Here is a 21,210-nt window from a genome sequence, read left to right as displayed (position 1 = left end):
TACCTCAAATTCTTTAAAACTCAGAGTGTGCATATTTTTTAATAATTTACCAGCTCAGTCATGTAAACTATAAACCTCAAAGTACCGTCATGTAGGCCAGCTCGCTGACCGGTTGAGTGATCGGAAACAGGTGCGGACTGCTATGAGATGTTATCGATGTTCAGTTCTGGAAACAACGCAGTAACCGAGTTAATACATTACTGCGAATGCTTCAGTGGTTTCTCATTATAATTGCCAGGCACCCGTTAAAGACTAAATAATAACTTATGAAGCTTGTTTAGCCCATGCAGACAAAAATGAGATCACTATTTAGTCTAGTAAAAAACGCTGTTTTATCTGGTAGAAAATAGCATCGGATGGAACCAATACTACCATGACTGTTAAAGTTTAAAATATTTCATGATTTGGTTATTTTATTATTATTATTATTGTCTAAGAGATATAGTTTACTACATAAACAAACTAGTTGTACAGAAATTATAAATTTTATTTTATCTAAAATATTCTCAATGGTCTTTTAAAGAAAGATCATCACAATAGCAAAGCTCGCTATACTGCCTATACTTTGCATTTCTTTTACGCTTTTTGATCTTTAGGGTTTCAAATTTAAGTACAGTTGTCCTGTGTGACTTTTATAAAATATATGAATTAGCAAAATTAGTTAGAATTTTTTAACATAATGATAATGTGCAACAAAACCCTGTTACTATTAGGGTAGCGTATTGCTCAAATAAATCTGAGAAATTTAAAAATATAATAAGGAAAACTTAAAAAGCAATACTTTTTTTCACCAGCCTTAACGAAATCCTGGACAAGACTGCATAATGTTGAAGAGTTAGTGTTGGAAATGTGACATGGAAAACTGTTTTTGATTATCCACTGTGCAGGAATTGACCTGTTGGCGGCTGCTGTATTGAAGTGAATGATCAAACTAATAGAGTTCATTATCTGACCCAAATGAATGTAAGACCCGCCCACCGCTGAGCTACATGCGCTAAGGGCTTTCATCCAATGAGTGAAAGTCTAACACGACACTATGTGGCGTCCCTCAAAGCCATATCCAGGGTCTTGAGTCTCTATTCTCACTTTACCTTTCATGAATTGTGGACGCGTCGGGATCGATGGATTACACTTCAACTGGTTGAAGTAGGGAATATTAATAATAAGCTTCTTTCTGACTGCAATACAATGTCTGTCTAAATCGCGCTGCTACTGACAGTGATTCCAAAAAATAAGTTTGAAAGGAGGTTAAGGTACCTTATCAGTTGGACTGAACTCGGTACCGTCACGGACAATGTTCTCGTCAACAGGAAAGCGTTGTTTTACAATTGAATCTTTGGTGGGGAAGGAAAGCATCTTAACACCAGAAGACCCGATTCGTCCTACTGCCCTAAGCTACAAAGCGCCCGCTGACAGTTTTCTTAACGGCTATCAAAGCCCCGCAGGCCGTGCGCTCTACCCAAACCCCGAATTGGTGTTTTCGGAGACTGTGAACCATGCGCCTCTGAGCATGCACCCACATCAGCTTGGCAGCACACACCTCCAGCACCCGCACTTCTTTGGCACGCAGCATCGTGAACCGCTAGATTTCTACCCATGGGTCTTAAGGAACAGATTTTTTGGCCATCGGTTTCAAGGTATGTTCCATGATATCTCATCTATAATCTGACATAAATAAAATATACATAGCCTACGCTTCGGATTTATGTTCACAAAACTATGTTCTTGTGCTAAAACCACGACAGCCTTTCTTTCTGTTGTAAAATCTGAAATGAAGTCTATATTTAAGCATTGCCCAGGGTGAGAAAAGGATGTTGTGTGTCTCCACATATACATTCAAAAATGCTTGCCTCCGGCTATAAGTTACTTAGCACTGTGGAGCGGGACAACACTGACAGTTGGAGTTTTGTGTTGGAGCCAGATAAGGTTCAGATGAAAATCGCAGATTGCTCTTGCTCTGCTTATGTCCTCGAGCGCTCCTTAAATGCATACACATCGAGTTAAAATATAGGCACACGCACAACAGAATAATGTCAATCCTCTAAAAAAGAGAAATTACTTTCTTGTGATAACAGTTATAACTAAATCTTGAATTTAAGATTTTCAACAGTTACAAACCGTCTGCTTCAAACGTTAAAAATATGTTTTAATTCTGCCTTTCTATACAGTTTGTTAGAATTAATAACCATCAAACTACTGCCAAGTAACGTAGCGTTATAAAGCAAAATTTCCCGAGTGTTAATCGCGACCTACTTGACATTATCTTAATTAATTGGGCTACTCTGATTTGTATTGTAAGAAAAATTGAATTACTACAGCACCCTCATCAGTGTCACAACAACGAGAGAGCTAATGACAGATGAGGAATCTGCTCTGATGATGAACTCGTTACACCATCTGTATCGGTTTCATTTGTGTTGGTCCTTCGATAAAATAGCCTGTAATAAAAGCAATGCAAGTGAGCAAATAAAACCTTTAAAACTCCTTATTTATTACATAAATGAATGCAAAGCAACGCATATTTAAGGATCTATAACTTGTAATATGGATCACAAATTAAAAGATCAGTATTGCTAATTATGACTTGTTTGGTGAAAGTTAACAACATTTAAAATCGACGAATCATATTTTAGACTACTTCAGAGCTTTTTATCCATTCAATCCATTTCGTAAGGTTGAAGTTTAAATAGCCTGCAGTAATGCGTCTTGACTACTAAACTAACAAAATGAATATGACATTAATTAAAAAATTTATGTTCAGTAAATGGCATGCGTCGATGTAACAAATAATTATAACGATGTAACGTCATAATAAACATTATTTTAATTAGATTTACAACGTATTTTATCTATTTACCAATCACGAATAAATCACTAAAAATAATAAAGATTAGAATAATAAAATAATAATAAAATAGCAGTTTATTTCCTTCTGTCTGGAGTTTCGTCTCAAGTCTGTGCAGGTTCATAACTTCAGAAGCGCCAAAAACTGTTTAGTGGACATTTCTCTTAGCCTTACTTAAAACGCATAAATAGTAACATAACATTATTTCAACAATTAAATTAATTATAGTTTACAAATATATTATTAAGGGTAAAAAACTCATATTCTAACATTAGGTTTCTCGTGATTTTACGTGTGTTTTAAATCTATCCAAACCAAAAGAGATCATGGACTTTTTCTTGCTTTAGCCTAAATAAAAAAAAGCTTATTAGTGCTTATTATTGTTGTTTATTTCAGGTAACGATATGTCACAGGATACGCTGTTACTGCATGGGCCTTTTGCGAGGAAGCCCAAGCGCATCCGCACCGCGTTCTCGCCCTCTCAGCTACTGCGTCTGGAGAGAGCCTTCGACAAGAACCATTATGTTGTTGGAGCAGAACGGAAACAGCTCGCTAACAGCCTCAGTCTTTCTGAGACTCAGGTAAAGATGAAGTTCATTCTGTTAGAAATGTTGTTATAAGCCTGTCTCAATGCTCTCAGAAAATAGTGTTTAACAAATCAAAGTAAATTCACATTTGTTCATATTAGGTTAATTATTTATCATTTAATGTTAACATTTAATATTTATTTAAACAGTATCACAATTTAATAGACACGTTATTTAATCTGCCATGATGAAAAAATATCCGAGATAATCGCAATGAAAAATGCCTGGTTTTAAATTCAACAGAACTCAATAACAAAGCTAATATTTTAAACACATAATTATAACGCATTTGTGATCATTCATATGCTCTTTCACAATATTATGCTCGTAATATGAATTGTATAACATGTACGTAATAGGTCCGATTAGGCTATCCTTTACGTTGGTTTACTTATCCTGCACTAGTAAAGTTGTTATAAATTATCAATTGAGTGTCTCTGTATAAAAATAAAATTTCAAACTGTTAGGCTTCCAACCGAACAAGTACAGCACCTCTGGACATGATAGTAATAATTTTAACCAAGTTTTAGACTAGAAAATGGCAATTAATGAGTAGCCTACACAAATTAAGTTGATTTAAAAGCGCGATTATTTATTCAAAAACTAAAATGTAATTTTATAGCAATATTCCCAAAACACTTTGAATGTTGATTACAATAGAAAAAGATTATTCGAGTTTTTTTAAATTTTCTTGAAAGTTTTTAAGAGTTCAGCTTGGATGAGCATGATGGAAAATGAAAGTGGCAATGTAAAAGTAACAGTTAGGAGAAATAATATGAAAATAGTTAGATTTGAATTGTTTTGCATCTTATCATCGTAACTGAATAAACCAAATTACTTTAAACATTAAACTTTAAACTTTAAACTTGTAATTAAATTACTGAAAATTCGAAAGTTATTAAATAATTTAGTATATGTTATATTTATAATGCGAATAATATAGCCCTTGACTAGGAAAAGATATTATCTTATTTTATATATATATAAATCTAGCATTTAGGAAAATAACACTTTTATTAGTGAAAATAAAGTTTCACAGTTGTGGAAATTTTTCATTGCTTATAACATGTCACGTGTGCACTGCTTATATTTCGCTTAAAACAAAATAAATAAAATGTTAGTCTATTTGTGACGGTACATTCAGACACTTTTAATATAGCCGTAAATTATCCGAAAAAAATGCTGTTCGATAATTGTTTTTGGATGATATGGGGATGTTTGGTGTACTACCATTACAATTATACCGTTTATAAAACCTCAGCAAAATGTGCTTGTTTAAGGACATATACATTTCTTCTGCTGAACATGGTCTGCACGTAAACATTTGTCGTTTTAAAACTGGTTTGATAAAAAAGAATGGTTTTTAATAACCGTGTTGCAAAATCCAAAATATTTGTATGTATGACCAACTCTTTCATATTACTGACCAATATCTTATGGTTGACCCTCAGGTGAAGGTGTGGTTCCAGAACCGCAGGACCAAATATAAGCGACAGAAACTGGAGGAAGAAGGTCCAGAGTGCACACAGAAGAAGAAGGGAAACCACCACATTAACCGCTGGAGGATCGCCACCAAACAGAACGGATCTGAGGACATAGATGTGATGTCTGAAGCCTGAAATGAACATAGACACTGTCCATAGGAACACACAAGACCAAGAAAAGCACTATTTATTTAATGTAATTAACCATATTTCAGATTGTAACACTAACTGCAGAGGACATGAACACGTGGATGTGTGTATGTGTGTAATCTATTATATTTTGAGGACTTTATCCATTGTTAAAATACCTCTGCTGTCATGAACAGGATATATCCCCTGTCGGCTTATCCATCTATAAATCTGTTTTTCTGTCTCTTCTTTTGGTAAATAAATTGTACTTGAAAACTGTAAAGAAAGTTGAACTTTAAAAGAGACTTAACCAAAATCAACATTATTTCATTATGATTGATTTTTGTTGCATCTTCACACAGCCATTTAGAAATATTTTTGTTTGAATAGATATTCATTTGAACATTTCAAGACTCTTAAAGACATATAGGGGGAATTGGGAGCAGCTATTGAAATTATTTGAAACTTTTACTGTACAAACCTTAAAATGTAAATGATGTGAGGAATCGGTTTATCTGCCAGTTTTAACAGGAGCTATCCTGTACCCACACCATAGAGCAAGTGTGTGTGTTTATATGTCTGTGTAAATAATGATGCCTGTACCTTAAGGAGTGGGAATTGGTGTTAAGAGATTGGTGCTGAAAATCTGGAGTGTCTGAGGGTCTCTGTGTGTGTGTGTGTGTGTGTTGTTTGTTTGTGTGTGTGCGTGTGTTTGTGTGTACATGTGTGTGTGTGCATTTGTGTGTGAGCATCATTCAGTAAGTGGTAAATACAGTCTGATGTGAGGGATCTTTGTTAACATTTATTCAGAGTCATAAACAAAAATGAATGTTTGCCAATTAACACATTAGCTTCTTTATAGTGTTCATTCACCAAAATACATTTTCTAGAAAAATGATGAAAGTGTCCAAAATGAATAAAGATGTTACAGAGACGATGCTTTTTGGCAACTCACCTTATTATCAACAAAGTTCACAACATAACTCTGCATTGTTTTATCTCATACGGTAAAAAAACTTTACCCCTTTAAAAATGTTTGCGCACATTCTCAGACAAAAGGACCATGCCTGCCGGCAATTTGCCTCTCATCTCACATTGCTAACATCCTGTCATAAGAAATAGAGGCAGAGTGTGTTGAACGAACCGGCGGGTGACCTTCCACCTTAAATCTGACCCCAAGCCTGCAGTGTGTGAAAGTGAAACGCACAAACCGATGACACCTGAGAACCGTCATGTGCGGCAAGAGTGTATTGAGACAGAGAGAGAAAAAAACATTGTTTTGGTGCGTTTGTTTTGAGTCTATCGGATATCCAATCCTGTGTGCAGGTGCACACATCACATCCTCTGTGCTTTGCATCACACATTCCGCGCATTCTCAAAGAGCTCTTGGAAAAAGAGATCGAGAATGCGACGGGGGATTGTTGGAGCATGCGAAGCAGGAAGAAGTGCAAACATACGTGGGCCTATCCTTTCGTGAATTGTCCAAACTGTAGTTGGACTTTTATAGCACAATGGATTAATGGAGGAACACAGAACCTGTAGGACAAAAGCTTGTTTATGTAGAGTGCCGCTCTAGTGGAACATGCTTGGCTGCTTGCCTGCTTTGAGAGGTAGGCCGTTGTATCCTCTAGGACAGGTTAACAAACTATTCTTTCACTAGCCACTTTTCCTTGCAAAGTGGTTACAGTGGAAAGTATGGAGAGACATTTCAATACGACTGATGAACATCATAATGAACAAAATATATTTTGAAAAATTATTGCACATTCGACTGTCATTACAAGTCCCGGAGTGCAATTTAATTACTCCTCAAACTATGACAACACTACGGTTCAGTGCAGTGTGCGTGTTTGCTACACATGAAACGCTGTTTCGAGAATACAGTTTGACTCCAACAATGAATGCATGAGTAAATCCCACATAAAAACTATTGATCTTTATTTCAAAATTAGAGTAAAACCGAAAGCAAACAATGAGCACTAAAGCTATCATCCTTAATCTATTATGTGCATGTTGTGCAACTGTGTAAATGAGAGCATTTGTAAGGCGGTCCTACATGGTTAATGATTCGACATGCGGCTTCATGTCATGTCTCTCCTCACTGCCAACTGTGATCTGTTCCCGTGACAACCAGGTAGAAAAACACACAGGTCTATTCTAGAGATGAATCTAATGATAAAACAAAAGTTTACAGGAATCATTTGAAAGCCTCGCCAAGGAACTCAAACATAACAAAATGTAAGCAGAGATTGAATCATTTAATGATAGAAAAACATACGGATGGTAAAAGATGAAAGTAAACCGGGCATTGAAGTCTTGTGTACAAAGCGTTTCCATTCATTAACTGTATAACATTAAGTGTGGGTTTGTATTCTTTAACCAAGAAAAATAAAACAAATATTTATTTGTTTTATAGCTTATGATGTATTTCTTTGAAATAAACAGTTTGGTTTAATATTATTTATTTGAAAAATTATACCATTTGGTTTGATGTTTTGTTATGGGAAAAGGAAAATTAAATGCAATTAAATTGAGAAGCAATTACAAATTTTAATGTCCAAATACTTTGCAACAGTACACTTGCACTTCTGATTAAAAATGTCTTCAATTTCAACCTCTTTTCTAAATGAAAATTTTAAATGCTAACTCTATTGATAATACTTTTAATTTGTTTTATCAACCAAAATGGTTTAATATCTTGCAACTGAGTCCGAGAACACAGATGGATAGGCAGTCTATTTTAGTGTAATGTTTTAACACAATTTGTGAACGCTTTCAAGTAATGTTATTTTGTAAAAATTTCCTGAAATCCCATTTACCACTTCCATGTTCAAGTGCAGGAAAATAGAATGACTAGCATTAGTGTGAGTCTGTCTCTATGTGGCTGAGAGAGAATCCCCATTCACATGCAGCATGAACAATCTAGTGACATGTAATAATCCATACACTGGAATTAATGTGCATCAAATCTTGACAAAACACATTTTTTTTTTTTCTGTTTTCATTTGAGTTTGGCCGTGAGGGGTTAAGGCATTAGTTGCCAGGTGTCAAGTTGGTAATTTGGATTGGTTAAAGCCCCTTGTTGTAGGTGAGGATCTTGCACTCCGTTGCAGCAAAGATCTCTGGCTCTAGCTCAGACACATGAATCTAAAAGAAATTAAAAACGTGCAATATAAATCTACATGTACATAAGCATACACATTATCTGTCAGAGCCATAAAAGCTGCATTTACCAAGCAAACTGTGCAGCGTGTGTAAATATATATATATATACATGTATATTATGAAATTTCATTTGATTTGTGCTAAACCAGTGATAAACAATAAAAGTATTTAAACAAATAAAAAAACAATAAGCAATAGTGAATATAAGGTTGTGCTATGAAGCAGCGTTGTAAACAAAGCTCTGTTTTGGTTAGGTTTTTTCTTGACATTAGGATGCAGATCATCTTGCTACAGTGAGACAACCATTCACAGCAATCATTAAGTCATTAAGATGTTTAAAATGTTAAAAGAATGTTTAAAAGAATTTAAAGTGTGCCATCTCTTTCCTGCCTCGAGCATTTTTCACAGTCAAAACTAACACTTCAACCATCATAAAAAGCTAAAATGAAGCACCGAACACTGGTAAATATCCAAACCAGGGCCAAAACTTGCAATATTTTGCTCAGAAACAGATGGCAGCAAGTGTGTGAGTGTGTGAGGCAGAATCTGAAACAGACATCCTGTGGGGTGTGAAAAGGTGGGGGGGACAGGAGTGGAGTTTTTTGGGAGCGTTCGTCTGGAACCCTTGGAAAAGTGTAAAGAGGGAGCGAGGGAGTGAGATGGGAAGAGGAGGGGAGGGGTGGGAGTGGAATAGATGTAGTTGGCAGCACATATGTCTGCGGTTCAGCAACCATATGGATGAACAGCTTAATAAACACCATTTTAAACCATAACCATCTTCATGACAGACAAAGAGAGAGACGGAGAGAAAGCTAGAGGGAGAAAGTGAAATGGAGCGAGTCTAAGCGTGCGTGCGTACGCTCACCTGACTATTTTGAGGGAACAAACTTATGGCAATGGGCAGTGCGGCGCCGAACGCGGACAGACACACCATGCTGTGAACGGGCAGCACGAGACGAGGGTGCTTCTGAAGAAGGGGGAGCCTGAAATATAAACACACACACAAAAATGTATACGTTATTGGCAGGACACGTGATAATTATCAAATAGGACGGGGGACGCGTTCTCTCTGCCGTGTGTGATTGCTCTCTGACACCTCCCTCTCTGGCCGCAGTACGCGTGGGGGGTTGTGGGATAGCAAGCTCGGCAGGAGCCCTCCAGAGCAGTCCTGCTTTAATGAAGGCAGCGGCTGCTTAATGATGACTTCATCAACACATACGCATGATGAGCTTTAATTAGCCACCAAGAATTTCTCCCTCTCTCTGTGTATGTTTGTGGAGAAAAGGAGAGAAAGATTAAAGAAGGAAAGAGAGAAGCATGTTGTAGACCTTTTGACGTGACCATCTACTGCTCTAAATAATGGCACGTTTATCCGTCACTCTTCGGTGAAGAGAAAGAGAGAGAGAGAGAGAGAGTGGGAAGATGAATGCTGAAGTGAAGAGATGTACAGTGTTAGGTGCAGAAATAAGAGGCTGTGTTCCATTCCTGTAAAACACTGTCACTGTTAGCAACGTACACTTGGCATGAAGGCATGACTGAATTTAAGGTTCAAATGTGTCATGTCCTATCTACTAAAACGCCTTCATCTGGTGGGTTTTTGAAAGCAGCAAACTGCCCACGCTGCAAAAATGTTGTCAGTTTTCCAACACAATCCATTAAACACCCTTAAAACAAGGTATTCAGATGAGAAGCAATGGCTCACGTTGGACCCGCTACCATAATTGTTTTTGATGTTTGATATGTATATTGTGTTATGTCTTGTATTTTTTCCTTTGAAACTTGTGTATATGTTGTTATTTGTAAAGCACTTTGAGCTCTGGAAAAGCGCTATATGAATCGACCTTATTATTATAAATAAAGGTTCAGTGTGTCATTTTTTAGAGGATCTATTCTATTGACAGAAATGCAATATAACAAACATCACTATGTGTTCAGAGGTGTATAAAGACCTTACATAATGAAGCATTGTTTTTATAATCTTAGAATGAACTACTTCTTTCCACATACACAGCGGGTCCCCTTACATGGTATTCAGCCCTAAACGGACAAACTGCTCTAAAGTGCCTGTTTTGAAAATACGTAATCTCCTTCGGAAAAGAAATGAAAACGCGACAACATCTTAGTTCTTTTTTCAGCCACCGTAGTGCTACAAAAGGGAGGGGGCAGCAGTGGAGTTAGCCATTGGTTGCAATTCGTAACCTCACCACTAAATGCCGCTAATATTTTAAACACTGGACATTTTACAAAGTTTAATAAATGCTTAAACAAATATTCCTCATTGTTAGTCCACGTTAGTTAATGCATTAAACAATGTTAACAAAAACAACCATATTGTAAAGCAGTTGTTCTCAACTCTGGCTGGCGAGATCCATTTTCCTGCCGAGTTTAGCCCGAACTCTAATATAAAACACCTGAACAAGGTAATCGCCGTCTTTAGGAATATATGCGTTCAATTTAATGCGAGATTCAAGTGCAGATTGCTCGGTACGCAATTGAATTGCTCTCGCGGTACTTTAATGCGATATTCCGAACAATCTGTGCAGCCCAACATTAAGTTCAACGCGTCTGTTCCTAAAGTCACGGATTGCCCTCTTCATGTGTTTTATCAGAGTTGGGACTAAACGCCAGAGTTGAGAACCACTGTTGTACAATGTTTACTTTTTTCCCCTACTGGCAAAAGATTTTTTGTTGTTAAAAATGTTGTAAGATTTCTCTAATAGCAAGACATAGTAAATATATATGGTTTAAATAACATATATTGTACTTAAAACACGACAAAAACAGAGTCAGAAAAAAATATTTTGACAATACCAATAGTGTACAATATCCCACCATTCCATGCATGAAGTTCGATGGTTGTCATTTTTTGTCTTGTTTAGTTTTATATCGACAAATATCCACTTGGAGACATCTAAAGTTTACTTGAATTTCTTCTAGATCACTAGACGCGATGGCACAGTGCTTGTAAGCCCGTCTGAAACAATAATGCTGCTTGTTAAGTGAGAGAGATTGACTGAGAAGCATGGCAGCTGCTTTTAGACACAGACGGAGAAACAGGTGAAAGGTTTAAACAGCACACATATATCACACAGATTCCTCTCAGCGCTCTAATTAATCAAGGATCTCTGTGTCGCTCAGCCACACCCTCAAAGCACTGACCCACCTGCACCCTCTCTTCCTGCTCCATTGAGAGCCAGTGAGGGTGAGCTGACAGTCAGCATAGCAGAGGACAACTCACCATGTACTCCAGCTAACACACACAAACACACCTGCAAATCTGAGCAGAAAGAACCTGAGAAAGGTTTTACACAAAAACGTAAAAATTTACCAATGAAAATCAGTTTTACAGTTTGACTTATTTAATAAGAGTACATATTTTTACATGAGCCAAACAATTAGTGAAAATTTTTCAATTTATTAGTATTTGGAAAAGTAATAAATGTACGGGCTCAATCTGGCATGAAATCGATACATTTGTGCAAAATCTTGTCATCCCAGTCTAGAATCGTAAACAGAAGCAAGTTAATATGTCGGTATGTATGAACAAACAACAAAACCACTTCAATTATTCATTATTTAATTTTGCATATTTAAAAGGGGCCTCTTAAACTTTGAACCTCTAAGTACATTAAAGACTAACAAATAAAGCCCAACATAAACCTTTGAACACAAACTATAAAAAAGAAATACACCTGGGCATATGGTATATCTCATAAAAGATAGCGTTGGTTAGAGAGGATGTGTGATTTTAAAATGCCAGAACTTTAGCCCACTCAAACGAACATATTAAGTTGATATAAAAAAAACATGTTCCGCTGTTAGTTTTTAATAAAATTTCATTCTTGGCATAAGCTGAAATTCACCATATTTTAATACCTAATAATTTCAACAAGGTAAAGGTGTTTTCTTCCCCCACACCAGAACAGGAATAAATACAGACGTCTAATCTGTATATCAGTAATCACTGATCTACAACAGACCTGGACATTCAGAAATTAATTTACAGGTGTGAAAGCATGCTCTTATAAAAGCACAAACTGCAAACCAACAGTGTTTAGTAGACAGGGCAATAATTTTACTCACTTCTCCAGTATGGCCATCACAATAGGCGGCAGCAGGAGGATAGGCATGGGCAGCACAACACGTGTCAGGGCCGTCTCCATCAAAGCCTGGCCAAAAAAATACAATGAAAAAACTTTCAGAGGGCATAATTTAGCACAGCAAAACAGTTACCTTTCATCCTAAACAAACAAAAGTATAACCAGAGCCCACTCACATGCCTGGCAGCCAGTTTTGATGTGCCCACAACATTTCCTTTGTCATCAAGGACACTGATGCCCTCTGACAGCTCAGTGTGCCGCATCAGCAGAACATTACATACGTTGGCACTTGCTACGAGAAGAGAGGACTTCAGTTAGAGAGTAGAACTTTGATGGACAACTTTTCAGCAACCAGTGTTTATGCATATGAATCATGCCAATGTGTTGTTGTTGTTTGGGCTGTTATTACTCCATTCCTTCTGACCCATGAACAAAACCAACCAATCAACAGCAAAAGAAGAATCAAGGCACATTATTTACTTTATGTGTGTTCACACTAAACGAGAAGCATCACGTTCCTCGCTCTATATTACTTGTTTTTCGCATTATTCACACAACAGGGAATATCTTCATGCATGCAGGCATGTGACACTATAGTATCGTCAATAAACGGTTTCATCGGACGCATGCACCTGGCCTGAAGTTAACTTGCAGTCAGTGTTTGTTGATTGGTCTGGCTAGTGGCTAATACTAAAACTATTTATAATTTATTTTATTTATATCAATTTTCATTAATTTTTATTACATAAAATAAATAATTTGTTGAATTGGTTATACAACTTTGTCACATTTAACTTTAGCTAAGTAAGGGTTCTTCTGCTGGTAACCCAAAATAACTAGTCAATGGTGCCCCAGAACTGTTTGGTTTTCCACATTCTTCAAAATGTCTTCTTTTGTGTTCAACAGATTTTTACAGGTTCGGAACAATTTGAGGGTGAGTAAATGGTGACAGAATTGTCAGTTTGGAGTGAACTATCCCTTTAAAGTCATACTAAAATACGCCAGCTCTGACCCAAATTGGCTCTGTTGCTTCTTCAGTTCTATGTAAATGCAATGAAAGTAAGGCTTCAAAATGTCATTTTTAAAGCAATTTTCATTACTTTCTGCAACTGCAATTCCTGTGTAAATGCATTTCTTCAGAGTCTGTGGTGTTAATGCAGCTTTTGTGACACCTTTGCAGTGTACAGATGTAGCTATAGAACTATCAGAACAAACTAGATTATTTAGTAATGTTGAAATAAAAGACAATGATTATCCGGAAAAGTGCGTAGTTTACTTTGGTCATGTCATAGGGCACACATAAAATGCAATAGGTAAAATTAAAAGAATAATGATAAACTTCCAGTCATTTTCATCTGTGGCATGTGGTGAGATTGGTGTGGGTGGGTGTGAAAGAGAGAGAGAAAAAAGTGAGAGAGAAATGAAGAGAGAGCCTGAAGCATTTTTAATTTACAGGCCTTGTGTTGTGAGTTATCAGTGTTGTGTGCTGCAGTGTTGTGGGGCTGAGTTAATTGGCTGAGTAAATAGCAATTCACCTCTGAGGGGTTCAGACCCAGGCCAATTAACCACAAGCACACACACACAATCAAAACCGGAGAACAAAGAAACTGAGCACACACATACCACATTTTACATGCCAAAACCTGCTTTAGGTCATCCATAACATAAAAATCTCAAAAGTTATATTCAAAATGAAATGTATAAGGTCGAGAAACCTAGAGGATGACTTCAAATACATCAACAAATACTAATATTTAATATCCACATTTTACTCTGACTGCGTACTTTGAGGGCGCATACAGACAGTGACAGTATAAATAATATCAAAGCCAAAATTTCAAACTCTCCATCTCCGCTGTGTTCCATTAGGCGAGTGTAATTACCGTTCACAACTGAACACAGAAAAACAAAAACAACATGGCGGTCTGGAGACGGCAAACCTGGCGCTAACACGGAGAGCACTTTAGGCCTAATTAACCAATTAGAGAGCGGCAGCCGAGAGTTAACAAGGTCCCGTCACCCCCGCCCAGAGAGGTGAGGGGGGAAACCTGCTGATTTAATTAAAGGGGTGAGGTGTGGGGACGAAAACAATTTAATTACAGCCAACTATCCCCAAGGCGTTGTGGGACAGTCTCTCTCGTCCCCTCTGGACCTGTTTGAGCCTCAGAACGCTAATGGAACACTGAGATAACATTTCAACAGCATCCCCCTCTGACACCGGGATCAGTCAAAACACGAAACGTGAAAAACAACAATAAAACAAACGCTTAAAGTGCGTTCGGGGTTTAATGGAAGCATGAACAAACGCTCATTTAAAAATTAAGTGTCGTCTCCGATGCGAAGACATGGGCTTCAGCAGACTGGCGAGATCTATGTGCATTAATTAATATTGTGCATAGCAGGCTCATTTTATGCTTTATAATCAGCAGTTTAGCAGGAGCACATGACACATGAGGAAGTAATGGGGTGATTTCTGTCATAAAGATGACGGGGCAGATTAAGCGGTTTGTGACAGTAAATAACGTTCACCTCCGACGGACACACGCAAAACGAGGTTCTCGCTCATGTGCACGTACCGACAGCAGGGAAGGGGATGAACCTCTGGACCAGGAGTCTCGTGGTTGGACTGAAATGCTCGGCTCTCTTAATAAGAATATTTAGCCCCACCTAAGTGAACAAACATGCAATATCATTTAAAGTCAAATGTAAGTCATTGTGTAATTTATAAACACTATTTTTTATATTGGGGTTTAAAATTGTGGCATTTATAAACACAGTTCCATTCCCAATGAAACAATAACATTTTACAAATCTACCACATTAGGTCAAAGTCATTTTGGTAACACAACATATTTGTTTTGATAGGGATTTTGAAGGCACGGTTTTTGTATTCCCTGTGGACTCCATGACAGGTCAAGACAGGCTAAGTTGTTTCACATCTCGCCTTATGAGTCTCTGGTCATTTTTACCCGGTCCTGTCTAACAAACATCTGAGAACCTAACCCATTCACATCCCTTCCCATCCCGGCAGGGGTCTTCCGAGGGTCTAGTTTTAATTAGTGCCCCCTCCCAAATTTCTCACAGGCATGGGGCCATTTGTAGTTGTCGTCACCATGGTTCTGCTTGTCATGCCCCTGGGCATCAAACTGCCACCCAGCAGGGCAGCTAATTGGCTCTGGAGAACACAGGGGGCGTAGACTAGATATGCAATTCAGCAAACTGAAATACATAGGGCTTTCTGTCTGTGTGTGATACTATCCGGCTCTATCAGTTTGCTTATCAAATTCACATAATACCAGAAAAGTAATGAATAATATATTTTCTTTGCTGGTCTGATATGACCGTTCAAAATGGGGATTAAAAGAAAGGGATTAAAAAACAATTCTCGCTATCTGTCAAATCACATACCTAACAGAGTTTTGGTTATGTGTGAACTCACTGCAATAGTAACTGCACTGCTGACTGCGCCCAGGTATCCCTGGAAAAACCTGGAGATTGGTGCGGGCTGAAAATATAAAATTAGAACAGTGTTAGCATTCATCTTTTTGCATTCGTTTCTTGTGTTAATTTAAACTATGAGTAAATCTTAATCATGTCATGGTATCATAGCTGAATAAATAATACTGCACCCTAGTTGCATTACGGTTGCAGTAGTTGACACAGGCGTTGTGACTCTGATTCAGCCACTGTGAGAAAGACAAGTTTACATGGTAGAAGTAAAAGGACATTTACTCAGACAGTGAGCTTGACAAGACTTGATATGCCATGTTGTATGCTGTACCTGCCAGAAGATGGTGGAAGCCAAAGTCTGGTTGGGTAAAAGGAGGCCAACTACCTATAAATGAAGGTGACAGAGTTAACAGACAGAGTTCAACACAGAAAACGTTCTTGTGTTAAACAAAGAGGGGTAAAATGTGACGAACAAAACCCATGAAGAACATAGAACTCGATCAAATCAGGTTTATTTCTGGAGGCACATTTGTGACCCTCGACCACAAAACCTTGCATAAGGGTCAATTTTTAAAATATCAATTTTTAGACATTTGATATAAATACGCTTGTTATTGATGTATGGTTTGTTAGGATAGGACATTAATGGGTCTACTAAAGGCTTTTTGAAAATCTGGAATCGGAGGGTGCAAAAAATCAAAACTTCGAGAAAATCGCCTTTAAAGATCGATCATGCTGTACCAGGCCGATGCTAAGAAAAAACAGGCTTGTTAAAATGCTCTCTATTGGGATACTGGTGAAATGACGTTGTGGAGAGTTTATTAACTCGAAGTAGAAATTCTAAGCTTTACATAGATACAAAACTTGAGTGGGTAATTCCTTAAGAGTGGCCATCTGCGAGTGAATTTCCCTTCTTTATTTGAGATTTGGCTGCATCAACAATTTTTTTGTTTTTGATATATTTACGGTAGGAAATGTAGAAAATATCATCATGAAACATGATCTTTACTAAATATCCTAGTGATTTTTTGGGCATAAAACATAATATTGACGCATACAACGATTGTTGGCTATTGCTACAAATATACCTATTACTTGTTTTGTGGTCCAGGGCCACATATTTAAAGGGATGATATGACATGGCTAAAACGAATATTATGGTTTGTTTAGATGCAAATCGATTTAAGGTTCAAGAGTCCTGTATTTACCACCGACCGTGGATGTTTGTATCTCCTCTTTGCCCCACCTCTCTGAAACGTGGAGATTTTTTACAAATCTCATCGCTCTGAAAAGCGAAGTGTGCTGTGAATGGCCACTTGACCAGTTTGTAGTGATTGGTCAAATACTGCAAGCGTGTGAAAAGAATTGCAATACCTCTTACGTACTTACAGGCACGCTCACCTTACTTGCGTATATATTTCAAATCATACCACAAACTGACGTGGATTTGTGTGTTTCAGGCAGGTCTGGGTGAGCATTCCCTTCTAGATAGAATGCATCTTTTGTTTCGGCACTTTAATTCTTGCAATTTTACGTGTCTAATACATGCATGGGCAACTTATAATACACAGAAAAACACATGTCCGTGCCTTTTGATCCCTTTAAAGGGACAGTTTATGTAACAAATATTTGACATGTCAAGCCTAATGTCATTTCAAACCTGTTTGACTTTCTTTCTTTTGCAGAACACAAAAGAAGAAATTTTGAAGAATGCTGGTGACCAAACAAGTTGAGGGAACGTCATACAGGTTTGGAATTTCATGAGGGCAAGTTAATAATGACAGAATGTTTTTTTGGGGGGGGAGAAGTATCCCTTTGAGTGTTTAACTATTTGATACGTAGCATAACATTGGTGGGAAACATTGTTTAGTGCACGTTTACATGGAAAAACAATACAAGAACAGCATAGACAGACACAAGAAACGTATTGTATGAACAGCAACTTAGACATCAGAAAATAACTTGATTATTTGCACAATGCCATTATAATACCTACCACTGGTGTCCCAAAGGGTACAAAACCTAAAAAAGAAAAACACAGGCCAACATAAAGAACACAAACTAGAAAAAGAACTATTAAGCCCTTGACTTGATAGTATAAAGATACTAATAATGTAATGTTGACATTTGAATACCGTGGATCAGGTTTCATGTCTGCTTTAATAATCCTTATTATAGATTCTCATATGACATTATGAACTTATTACTGACCTTTAACATTCATTAAATCCTCATTACACATAAAAAGACAGCATGGTTCAAAGTCAGCCATCATAATTCTCAGGCAGGATGGTCTCTCTTTCTGTTCTCTCTTTAAATAGCCGTGTTAACAGAAGACTAAAGTACTCCTATTTCTGAGTGGCCCAACAACACTTCCAGACAGCGGGGGGGAGAGGGTTTAATCAGAGCCCAGCTGAGTGTGACCTTTTCCCAACAGATTGGTCCAGCGAGACCCCCTGCCACCTACCTTCAGTCTCCAGAGCTGGTAACAAGCAGCAAACTACCTATCACCCGTGACACAGAAACATGCCGAAAACACACTCACACCCTTACCTGACATGCGAAAGGGCATGGGGATCTTCTCTCCTGTGTCTGGATGGATGATAGCCTAAGGACATTATGAAACGGCAGACAGGATGAAGAAGAGGAAACAAGGGAAAATAAAAGGTGAGAGCACTCTGATGGAAGTATTGCCATGCTGAGTTTATCCATAATTCCTCTCTCATTATACCGCTAATCGGAAGTACGGCATATGAGGGTGTGTGTCACACTCTGCATGATAATGTTGAGTGATTTGAGAAGGTTCTTTCATCGGCATCTGTAAAAGGCTTTCACAGCTGTTCACACTCACCTGTTTAACCTTCTGAGCATCCCAAAGCTATTGAGAGACATGCAAAAAAGGTGGTTACCAAAGTTGCAACAGCAAACTTCTTTAAATTCTGATTAAATCTTTGCCTTGTTTTGCTGATGTGTGTTCCTCGACCTCCCCTACATTCCTATCAGCTACGTACACACCAAACAAAAAGTAGTTTTGATGAAGGACTCCTAACCTTACCTGCGCATTCGTCACACCTGGAGGCAAAGTTCCCTTTTTGAACTGATCCAAGAGTTTTATACAATCATGTAAACGACTCTTAAATAAGAAAGGAGAGAACTGAAGCCTTCACAAAAAGACATGAGAATTATTTGAGGCACTTCAGAATAATTTCACCTACCTCTGACACAAAGAGCGTACGAGGGTCAATAACATCCAAGAAGTGTCTTAATCTCCCATAAAACACACCCTGACAATAAATAAATTGCAATAAATACATCTTTGCCATGTTTGAATGTTTAAAGTTTTCTAAATTGGACTGTCTTCAACGTCATAATTCAATTAATTTCACTTTAATCGCTCATATATTACATTCATCTCATATGTTTGAACAAACACATTACTTAAAAAAATATGCAAATCAATGTTAAAGAGCAAATTTAACATTTGGTGTTTTATTTATTGTTTTTGTGATTTTATCTTTTTACCTATGCAATATAAAATGTCCCTCTTTACAATTGAATGATTCCGAAAAATAATGAGATAAAGGCCTTAGGGGCAGATTTGTGTGGAACAAGAAAAGCTCTTTCCAGATTAATAATCATGTTCATTAATCATATGTTCACAATTTTCTTAAATTATTCAACAAATTGTTTTTGAGGTCCCAGAAACTTTCTACAGCTGCTGATGCAGACTCTGACACAGGGCCAGAGCAGTTGTTTTCGCGCGCCAGGTGTGTCCGCCTCATTACGCGAGCGCGCCAACTGTGCGCTATCTTATCTGCAGAGCAAAAAAAATCCAGCGCAATTAAAATGTTCAGATGTGTGTGTGAAATACGGGAAAAAACAAGATTTCCAATGCAGCAGACAACATATTCTCAGATTTTCACGTCTAACATACGGGCCTTTACACATGTGACGGACGAAGCAATAACAGCAGATGTGAATCATCTGTATAGATAATGAATGAATAAATAAATTACCTCTCTATTACTTTTCCACTGAGGTGAAAGTTATTGAGTCACTAATAAATATAAATGGTTTAAATGTGTTTTGTCGCGCTGGATCTTGGATTTCAGCGTTTTATTATTATATGTCTTTATATAGGCTACTACATATTCTGAGCTGGATGTTGGAGTAGTTTTCATTACACCCAATGAAAATCCCATTACAACCATTTAAATGTATATGTTAATATCTATTGTTTTTAACCCGGGTTGAGTTAGTGAAACCCCGATTTTTTGTTTTTCTCCAAGCAATCATTTTTGTGAGTAATTATATTTTCATTCTAATATTTCAGTGACATCGTTACACCAACAGAGGTCTCTGTTAATGCGACTTCACCATAGAGCGAGTGAGGAGGTCGGAAGCGAGAACAGCTGCACACGCATTTGTGGCTTTCTTTCGATTTCACCAAGTAAGCTAAATGGATTTGTTAAGCTTTCTGAAACTACACAACTAAAACAACATGGTCAAACTGTCTCCTGAAAGCTTGAAAAACACCCAGTTGCACGACGCACTTTTGTAGATCATAAGTCATTCATTCATATGCACCTTGTCCGTGTGTTGTTTACCTGATCAAACCGAGACTTGCCGAGTCCAAACGGAGGGTACTCGACCGGTTCAGTCATGGCAGGTAGTGCTATGCAGAATGCATTCAATAAGGTTGTTTATCAGAGCTCTGAAAAGGATCTCTTTTCCTAGAGGGCTAGAGTCGTTATCCGCTTTGATGCATTTTGGGTAATGTCGTTTTCCTACGGATCATAGTAGGCAAAATGTTTTATTCTCCCTAATGGATAAAACCGTTTGCTAAATAAATACATGTTATGCAACTGCAATGTGTCTCATCCAAAATATGGCCAAGCTTCTGATATTCAAAGCATGGCCTACAATACTTTTAAATAATAATATATAACATTAAATAAACCGTAGGTTAATTATTCTTGAATATACTTTATTTAAAAAAATCTAAACTACATTTTTGTAGCAGTGTCCTAAGTATTGTAATGAAATCTTGCTAGGCCTGTGTCATGTCTTAAAGGGGTAGTTCACCCAAAAATAACTCACCATTTGTCATTGCAAAGCTGTATGACTTCTTTCCGTTTTAAACACAAAATAATATATTTTGAGAAATGTCTTCAGGCCAAACAGTGAAAGTAAATAGGGTTCAATGTTCTTCGGTTTCTAACATTCTTCAAAATATCTTTTGTGTTCAAGAGATGTCATACAGGTTTGGAATAACAAGAGTGGAAGAAAACGATTAATTTCAGTTCATCATCGCTAAATATGTCTTATTCTTACTATGCATCCATTACAGTTTAGGTTAAACATTAGACACGTTGACAGCTGAATCTAAAATATGCTCACTATATTGCAATATATGAGTGAAATATTTTGAATTGCATTGTGTGAACATG

At 37.3% G+C, this 21,210-nt stretch overlaps 2 protein-coding genes across 3 annotated transcripts; one reads left to right on the top strand and one right to left on the bottom strand.

The window, feature by feature from the left end:
* Positions 1-1,059: 1,059 nt before the first annotated feature.
* emx1 (empty spiracles homeobox 1) lies at positions 1,060-5,979 on the top strand. Its single transcript, XM_056761136.1, has 3 exons — positions 1,060-1,637; positions 3,242-3,426; positions 4,884-5,979. Exons 1-3 carry the CDS (start codon positions 1,295-1,297, stop codon positions 5,049-5,051), a joined length of 696 nt encoding a protein of 231 aa, XP_056617114.1. The 5' UTR covers positions 1,060-1,294; the 3' UTR covers positions 5,052-5,979.
* A 1,117-nt stretch (positions 5,980-7,096) lies between these two features.
* On the bottom strand, positions 7,097-20,501 carry sfxn5a (sideroflexin 5a). Of its 2 annotated transcripts, XM_056760728.1 has the most exons (14): positions 20,368-20,501; positions 18,976-19,044; positions 18,816-18,893; positions 18,612-18,638; positions 18,314-18,368; positions 17,757-17,782; positions 16,092-16,145; positions 15,940-15,996; positions 15,750-15,815; positions 14,887-14,977; positions 12,487-12,602; positions 12,294-12,379; positions 9,076-9,193; positions 7,097-8,192 (listed from the first exon to the last, which is right to left on the bottom strand). In XM_056760728.1, exons 1-14 carry the CDS (start codon positions 20,422-20,424, stop codon positions 8,115-8,117), a joined length of 978 nt encoding a protein of 325 aa, XP_056616706.1. In that variant the 5' UTR covers positions 20,425-20,501; the 3' UTR covers positions 7,097-8,114. The 2 variants fall into 2 exon arrangements, with proteins under 2 accessions (XP_056616706.1, XP_056616707.1); XM_056760729.1 differs by lacking the exons at positions 7,097-8,192; positions 9,076-9,193 and adding an exon at positions 10,897-11,479.
* Between the last annotated feature and the right edge of the window lie 709 nt (positions 20,502-21,210).

This window comes from Triplophysa dalaica, chromosome 11 (assembly GCF_015846415.1).
Source record: "Triplophysa dalaica isolate WHDGS20190420 chromosome 11, ASM1584641v1, whole genome shotgun sequence".
NCBI lineage: Eukaryota > Metazoa > Chordata > Actinopteri > Cypriniformes > Nemacheilidae > Triplophysa > Triplophysa dalaica.
The sequence above is the reverse complement of the archived record's forward strand: the minus strand, read 5'-3'. Positions and strand labels throughout refer to the sequence as shown.

Bases quoted from the DNA above. Each gene is read 5' to 3' on its own strand.
- emx1 (XM_056761136.1), top strand. From the start codon at position 1,295: ATGTTCTCGTCAACAGGAAAGCGTTGTTTTACAATTGAATCTTTGGTG. The intron at 1,638-3,241 runs GTATGTTCCATG...TGTTTATTTCAG, and splicing joins TTTTGGCCATCGGTTTCAAG to GTAACGATATGTCACAGGAT. The intron at 3,427-4,883 runs GTAAAGATGAAG...GTTGACCCTCAG, and splicing joins TCAGTCTTTCTGAGACTCAG to GTGAAGGTGTGGTTCCAGAA.
- sfxn5a (XM_056760728.1), bottom strand. From the start codon at position 20,424: ATGACTGAACCGGTCGAGTACCCTCCGTTTGGACTCGGCAAGTCTCGG. The intron at 18,369-18,611 runs GTGAGTGTGAAC...TAATGTCCTTAG, and splicing joins ATGCTCAGAAGGTTAAACAG to GCTATCATCCATCCAGACAC. The intron at 12,603-14,886 runs GTACGTGCACAT...CTCTTCTCGTAG, and splicing joins CATCCCCTTCCCTGCTGTCG to CAAGTGCCAACGTATGTAAT.